General features: G+C 45.5%; 1 protein-coding gene across 3 annotated transcripts in view; it reads left to right on the forward strand.

Moving 5' to 3' along the window:
• Rnf19a (ring finger protein 19A, RBR E3 ubiquitin protein ligase) overlaps positions 1 to 7,831 on the forward strand; it is a 44,746-nt gene extending 36,915 nt beyond the window's left edge. For all 3 annotated transcript variants that reach the window (XM_076555913.1, XM_076555914.1, XM_076555915.1), the window contains 5 exons: positions 1,990 to 2,104; positions 2,591 to 2,752; positions 4,233 to 4,446; positions 5,727 to 5,870; positions 7,019 to 7,831. In XM_076555913.1, the coding sequence (XP_076412028.1) occupies positions 1,990 to 2,104; positions 2,591 to 2,752; positions 4,233 to 4,446; positions 5,727 to 5,870; positions 7,019 to 7,691 (1,308 nt within the window). In that variant the 3' untranslated portion in view covers positions 7,692 to 7,831. The remainder of the gene's footprint in view (positions 1 to 1,989; positions 2,105 to 2,590; positions 2,753 to 4,232; positions 4,447 to 5,726; positions 5,871 to 7,018) is intronic.
• The last annotated feature ends 374 nt before the right edge of the window (positions 7,832 to 8,205 follow it).

An 8,205-nucleotide genomic window follows, 5' to 3' on the forward strand; every position in this document is an offset into this window, starting at 1 on the left:
TATCAAAAGCAAAACTATTTATGGGACTGGAGAGATGGCTCAGTGGTTAAGAGAACTGGCTGTTCTTCCAGGGGTCCTGAGTTCAATTCCCAGCACCCACATAGTGGCCCACAACCATCTGTAATGAGATCTGGTGCCCTCTTATGGCGTGCAGGCAGAACACTGTATACAAAATAAACAAAAAGCAAAACTATTTGCTCGGGTACTTAGAAGTAGAAGGGAAACGAGAGACTATACACCGTGGCAGCGGGTTATCGAGTACTGGTGACCCAGTACTCCGAAACTAACCCAGGCTGCAGCAGACTACAGGCCAGCCAGTCCGCGGTCTGTCCAAAGTTGTGAGCTGTTTGTTGTTCCTGATGTTAGTCACACGCGCACCTAAAGGCGAGTTGATGGAGTCATTCTTGAATTTTCTGTGGTGTTTGGGATCTGCATTAGCAGGAGAACCTAGTAAGTCAAGGAAATGCCTGAAAACTGAGCTTTTGGTTAGAACAAAAGTAAAAAATGCTACAAGAATAACCAGCTAGACATGCCTATAAGCCCAGCATTTATGGGATAGAGACGCAGGCTCAGAAGATCATCCTTGGCTACATGGTGAGTTGAGGAGGGCCTGCACTCCATGATGCCAGTTCTTAACCTGAGAGTCTGGGGTCTGGGGGAGAGAGGGCTTAGTGACTAGAGCACCGCTGCTCTTCCAGAAGAGTCCCGGTGCCAGCAGACAACCCACAGCTGTCTGTAACTCTGATCCCAAGGATCTGATGCCCTCCTCTTCTGGCCTCTGTGGCCACAGGGCACATGCATACATGAGACAAATATACATGTAGGTAAAATACCCATACACATATAATAAATAGTTTTTTTAAAAAAATGGAAGAAACTGGAAGGAAAAAAATTAGCAAACAGTTAAGTTGAACCAAAAATAATAGGATGATGTGGTCACTGTTACTCCACACGGGGGTAAGGATGCCAGAGTTGATAGGCTTGTGGTGTACATCTCAGTACTTTGGGGGCCAGCCTGGACTATATATAACAAGGTCCTGTCTCCAAATAAAGGAAAGGAAGAAGGGGGGTGGGAGCAAAAGTTGGTTGATGGAGGATGTTTTCCCCTCGGCAGCCTGTCTTCACAGACCTACCCTGTGTATGTGTAGGCTTGGCTTGGCTCTGCCACAGGACTGTGTCCAGGAACGGCCTGGAGAGGAGCTGCAGGAAAAAGAACGTAGAAAGGACCTAGCATCTTACTGTAGAGACTGACTGACTGACTGTGTGGTTTGGAGGCTGCTCACAGGGTGTCGTGAAGCAGATGGGAAAATACCCTTCTTTAGTTTGCCTCTTGCAGGGCCAGAGAAGAAAGCTACTAAACTCTTTCCCAGTTTCATGTAATAAGTCACAAGCTATTCTTGTGGTAATAATTGTATTTATTAATGTGGACTGTGCAATGATGCTAAGTAGATTTAACTCCTATTCTCTGGTAACCATTATTTTTGTCTTTACCTTTTTAAACTGTAAATAAGTAGATAGGATTTGGGGTTACCTGTTAATAATTTTCTGCCATAAAAAGGTGTCTGAAAAAAAGTTTTACTTAAGTGATAATTGTTTCATACAGTGCCTTTTTAGACTCAACTTTTAGGAGTAAAAAAGATTGGCACCCTCTCCTGGGGGCTGGTGCAAAGGAGTCTTATTTAGAAAGAAACCTCTGGAACTCTAGTATTGTTTTTGAGAGAGTCTCATGGTGTGGGCCAGCTTTGAACTAGCAGTGTACACACGGGTGGTGGTGAACTTGGGACACAGCCTGATTCTCCTGAGCCCCTGCTGCCCGCCTTCTGTGAGCAGGTCCTTAGGAGCGAGGTGTGACGCTGCGGTTACCTTGAAGTAGGGCATTTGAAGTTGTGTGAGAAGTGACTTGAGCTTTCTTGTGTGTAAAAGACTTTCATTTAAACTAAACATACAATGTTTTTCTTCTCTAAATTTCCATTTCCTTTTAAATTTAAGATTCATAATCGCTATGAAGGCAAAGATGTTTCAAAACACAAGCGGAATCTGGCCATAGCAGGTGGTGTAACGCTGTCAGTAATTGTATCTCCGGTGGTAGCTGCAGTGACTGTAGGTAAGAGCATGCTTTAAAACATTACCTCAGATCTTGGGAAGTTGACAGAAGAGGGATTTCTAACTAGTATGTTGCTATGAGGATTACTTTTAACATGAAGGGTGGTTTAAGTAGAACTTAGAGGAGGTTTCACAGAAACTTCATTAAAAGTGCTGTAGACTCCAGAACCTAGTTTTAGGGCCAGGGCTCTAGCCCAGTGGTACAGCACATGCCTCAGGCACACATATAAGGCCTTTAGGTTCAATCCCCAAGAACCTGTTGTTAGGATAGCTGATGGATAGCCCTTCCTTCCGCTTGAGTTCAGAGACTTGCACTTAAAAAGTTCACAGAATCTGTCTTTGCCTCTGTTACCTGCAGCCCACCTGGGGACTTGGATTTGCTGTGTTCCTTAGAACCCTGTGCACCTTCTCCTGAAAAGATCTACACCTCATATTCCGTGATTCAGGTTTTGGTTTCTAATATGCAATTTAATTAATTCCCTTTTAGGCATTGGTGTTCCCATTATGTTAGCCTATGTTTATGGCGTTGTTCCCATTTCCCTCTGCCGAAGTGGGGGTTGTGGAGTCTCAGCAGGCAATGGGAAAGGAGTGAGGATTGAGTTTGATGATGAGAACGACATAAATGTTGGTGGAGCTAACACGGCGATGGGTAAGTCCTCCCAACAGGAAGAAATGTGTTTTCCCCATCTTCCTTTATCTCGGCCTCATTGTATGAACACTGGCTCACACGCTCCCGCCCTCTTCCCTCTCCTCTCCGAGACAGGGTTTCACTGTGTAGCCTTGGCTGGCCTGAACTTTGGTGTGTAGACCAGGCTTGCTCTGCCTCAGATGTGCTGGCATTAGAGGTTCATGCCTGGCGGCCTGTGGTTTTCATCCAGAAGTATAGCTGTGAAAGGACCTGTGAAGGGCGTGTGTGAGAGAGGATGGCGTGATTCTGGTGCTTAACTCTTACTGAGAATACATTTGGGACTAATGAGAACCTTTTCATACAGGGTTTGCTTGATGCATTATAAACCAGTATGAAAAGGGTGTGAAGAGTAATGCAGTTAAAAGAATTACAGATGGTCAATAAACCAAAATTGTCTTCTGTATCATTCAAAGAAGTACAAATTAGAACTGTAGTGGGCAGAGGTATTGAAGACTAAAGGCTCTACACACTGCTGGGAGAACTGTTAGCTTGCTTGTTCTGTGTCCAGCAGTTTTGTCACATGTGTTTGTCTTTGTAATCTCTAAGAATGAAGCCCTTTTGTACCCCTGTGCACCTCTACAGTGTTTCAGCCAGGTCATCAGAACCCTGTCACTTTCCTTTTGTGTTCCTTCTCTTGAAGTCTCTTGATTGTCTACACGGGGAGCAAGGTGTCCAGTCCTTATTCTCATGTTCTGCCCTTCCCGTCCTGTCTTATACCACCTTTTCTTGAAGAGGACAGTTAATACTCAGAGCTCTTTCTGGGCTTTTACACTTGTAGTTACCCCTGTCTGAAATCCTCTTCTTGGGGATAGTTGTATGGCTCACCTGTTCAGGCCTCTGAGTCATACAGTGGGACCTTACGAGAGGCCTTCCCTGGTCATGCTGTGAAGCAGTGTGCAGAAATGACACCCTGGCCCTGCCCCCACTCCCACCTCCTTCCCCTCTCCTGGATTTCCTCGTCGCTTTGGTCACACGACTGGATCTGTACTAGGAACTCAGATACTGACATAAATACGTGCATTTCTCAGTAGTGCTGTAGAATTAGAATATAATCATAACACATCTTGTGCTAGTTTATAGACAACTAGAAGTGTGAACTGTATCTAGAAATCAACTTTTGTCCGAATCTTACTGATCTAGAGAATAGGATCTCTCACTAGAACCTAGTGCTGGCAAGGAAGGCCTTTTAAATCATTTGTTCATTTAAAATTCCTAAATCTTCTGGACTTAATAACAGGAACAACAAATAGTGAGCTTCTTAAATTTAGAGCCGGTCTCAGATTGAACTGTACTCCCTGCAGTAGCTCTCCTTGGGCCTGACCTCACGTGAGTGTGGGTGTCCTCCGGGTCATCTGCTGTCCTTTCTGAAATCCTGTGGGAGTTTAAGGCGGGAAAATGAGTAATCCTTCTTCCTTCGTTTCCTGAATTACTTTACATCTAGATACAACATCAGTAGCAGAAGCAAGGCACAACCCCAGCATAGGAGAAGGGAGTGTTGGTGGTCTGACTGGCAGTTTGAGTGCAAGCGGAAGCCACATGGATCGAATTGGCACCATCAGAGACAACCTGAGTGAGACAGCCAGCACCATGGCACTAGCTGGGGCTAGCATAACAGGAAGTCTGTCGGGAAGTGCCATGGTCAGTTGTTTCAACAGGTAAGAGATAGCTGTTGCTTTGTTTGGTTACACACAAGACATAAATTAGATGAAAAATCTGAATACAAAGCATGATAATTATCCTAAGGTTAAAAAGCACTGTGTTTGGTACTTACGTTGGAATAAAAGGTAAGTCCTGAGAACTACCGTGCACTTGGTGAAGTTGATCTGATAAGTGAGTGCTGGAGCTGCCTTTGTGAACACTGAAGGGGAGGCCACGCTTAGCCCAGACCGTTTCTGTGGTGACAGCTGGATGTTAGGAGTGGGAACAAGTGGAGTCAGGAGACCCGAGACGGATGAAGCGGGACTGGAATAGTCTGCCTGCTGCATCCCAAAGTTATAATGGTCAGCTCTCACCAAGTCCTTTGTTGATAAGGAGGAGAAATGAACATTGATCTCACCGTGGGGGGCTTGTTTCTCTATTCACTGTTCTGTTTATTAGCTTTTTTATATGGAGGTAGGTAGATGACTTAAAAGTTGTATTTATCTTATTTTAGGTAGGTAACAGTTGGACAGAAGTTAAGTTGTAGTGGTATATGTTGTTACCTCTCATTGCAGAATCAAATGTGGGCTGAAGTTGTTTATCAGCACCCTTTCAGTATAGGATTTCTTTTCATTATTATTTGAGATAGAGTGTGATTTGTACTCTGTCATCTGCTGTCCTTTCTGAAATCCTGGGGGAGTTTAAGGCGGGAAAATGAGTAATCCTCTTCCTTCAGTTCCTGAATTACTTTACATCTAGATACAACATCAGTAGCAGAAGCAAGGCACAACCCCAGCATAGGAGAAGGGAGTGTTGGTGGTCTGACTGGCAGTTTGAGTGCAAGCGGAAGCCCTGGTGTAGTACTGACTAGCCTAAAACTCACCATATAGGCCAGGCTAGCCTCAAACTCACAGTGACCAGCCTGCCTCTGTCTCCTGTGTGCTGAGATTAAAGGCATTTGCCACTACACCCAGTTAGTGGAGGATTTTCTGTTTATTAATTGATCTATTATGTTTATTGATTAATATATTCTGACTTTGTAGTTTGTATTGAAACATGACAAAGGACTTCATCCTAGTGAAAATATACTGGAGGTCTTTAAATTCAGATCTGTTTTATTTTGTTTTTCCTTTTGGTAGTATTCTTTTGATCTCTTTCTGATGTTGTTTAGTACACCACAGTATAATCTGAATAATCAAGTAAGTGGGAACTGAAAAACTAGTGTCCACAGTTTCAATATGTATTGTGATTGCTGAACTGTACACGACTGGAGTTGATGGGGTGCCTCCTCTTCAAGGTTGGAGGTGCAAGCAGATGTCCAGAAGGAGCGGCACAGTCTAAGTGGGGAGTCCGGCACCGTGAGCCTGGGGACAGTGAGTGACAGCGCCAGTACCAGAGCAATGGCGGGCTCCATCCTCAACTCCTACCTCCCTCTGGACAGGTAAGAGGAGGTGCTGCTGAGCCTTGAGAGGGAACTGTCTCTCCCTGGGCAGGTCTCCAAGAAAACAGTGAGGTGTCAAAGGAGCAAACCTGCCTGGTTAGAAAGGACATCTGTGCGTGCTGAGCACCGGGGAGAGGGAGGATGGGCACTGACTTCTAAGTAACGTAGGTTTGGGGCCGGTAAACAGTGAACAATGTTCTGAAGCTAGGTCGTGATGATGGTCATGCCCAGAACAGAAAGCAGTAAATGTACCCACTACTACTTTTTGTGTGTGTGTGTGTATGTGTGTGTGGTTTTTTCTGAGACAGGGTCTCTGTGTAGCTTTGGAGCCTTTCCTGGAACTTACTCGGTAGCCCAGGCCGGCCTCAAACACTCAGAGATCCGCCCCCACTACTGTTTTAAAACTTGAAGCGTTAAGGGGCTGGAGAGAAGGCTCAGCAGCTGAGTACTTGTTCCTGGTCTAGAAGACCTGGGTTCAGCTCTGCACCCACATTAGGTGGCTCACATCTGCCTGTAACTCCAGTTTCTGGGGATCTGATGCCCTCTTCTTGCCTCTGCTGGCACCTGCTCATACATACACTCAGGTACAAACAAATACACAAAATAATAAATCTTTTTTTAAAAAGTGAAACATGAAAACAGTCGTTTTGGGCTGTTCATGGCAGTGAACGCCTTTAATCACAACACTTGGGAGGCAGAGGCAAGCAGATCTCTGAGTTCAAGGCCAGCCTTGTTTACATAGTGAGGTCAGCCAGCGCTGCATATTAAAAAACAAACAAACAAACAAACAAACAAAAACCAGGAAAAAAGACAGGCCTTTTTTGTTTGTTTTGTTTTGTTTTGAGACAGGGTTTCTCTATGTAGTCCTGGCTGTCCTGGAACTCTCTCTGTAGCTCAGGCTGGCCTCAAACTCACAGAGATTCTCATGCCTCTGCCTCCTGAGTGTTGGGATCAAAGGCTGCTCCACCACCACCACCACCTGGCTAAAGACAGCCCTCATCTGTGTTAGAAGAGTAGCCTGCCCTGGGACGTTCCAGAAGCTTCTTTATAAGGCTTTGGTGTTTCATAGGAAAGGCCCTCCCTGCACTCTGGTCCCACCAGAACAAAGCGAAGCCAGAGCAGTTTCATGTTTGTCTGTCTCCTTGCAGAGAAGGGAACAGCATGGAAGTGCAAGTGGACATCGAGTCAAAGCCGTTCAAGTGCAGTGTGGAGGACAGCAGTGGTGCCCGGAGCCACCCCGGAGCGCCAGCCGGTGCACTGCCTGAAGGGAAGTCTGGTGCCGCCAAGTGGTCCAAAGAAGCTACCGCAGGGAAAAAATCAAAAAGTGGTAAATTGAGGAAAAAGGGGAACATGAAGATCAACGAGACCAGAGAGGACATGGATGCGCAGTTACTGGAACAGCAGAGCACGAACTCCAGTGAATTTGAGGTGCCGTCCCTCAGTGACAGTATGCCATCTGTAGCCGACTCCCACTCTAGTCATTTTTCTGAATTTAGCTGTTCAGACTTGGAAAGCATGAGAACGTCGTGTAGTCACGGTTCCACGGATTGTCACGCCCGCTTTGTGACTGTGAACACCCTTCCTGAGGTGGAAAATGACCGTCTGGAGAATTCACCCCATCAGTGCAGCAGTTCTCTGCTTTCCAAAACTGCTTCCTGTTCAGAAGGCCCGCAGCCGAATCGTATGGAAGAGCACGGCACCGGCAGAGGCGGGGTGAAGCCTGGTGGGGATCTGTGCTTTGGCGATGCCCTGAAAGAAACAAATAACAACCACCCACAGCAGACAGTGGACCTGAAAGTGGCCATTCAGACTGAAATTTAGGCCCGTAATGCTGCAGAGTAATAACCACTGAACAGCCTTGTTTGGAGCTGGTTGAGCCGTGCGCGACTGTTAGGTTTAAGTTACCAGCAAAAGCCAGGTTTCATAATCATAATGCAAATACATTTTGTATGTTCAGCAAAGCATTGTGTTTCATGTGGATATTAATTACCAAATTATGAAATGAAGGCTTTAAAAGTGCATTACTATGAGAATCATAACTTAAGCAAAAGCATGTTTTGTGTTCTTATCACAGAACACTGCTGATGCACACACCTGTGTATTTAAGATAGAAGTTGGCTTCGTTATAATCAGACGATCCTCACGCTATTCTACTGCATTCTTAAGGAAAATGGAGGCTTGGGGTGAGTGGTTAGTGACATTTTATTGAAACCACTAAGGATGGTGTTTGGAGGACCTCGGCAGGTTACTCGGGGTGTGATGCTCTTCGTAACGTTTCTCTTCTAGCTGAGCTTCCGTTTCCTTGTTTCTTCACCTGCAGTGTGGAGACAAAGCT

The sequence above is a fragment of the Peromyscus maniculatus genome, chromosome 20 (genome assembly GCF_049852395.1).
Source record: "Peromyscus maniculatus bairdii isolate BWxNUB_F1_BW_parent chromosome 20, HU_Pman_BW_mat_3.1, whole genome shotgun sequence".
Lineage (NCBI taxonomy): Eukaryota > Metazoa > Chordata > Mammalia > Rodentia > Cricetidae > Peromyscus > Peromyscus maniculatus.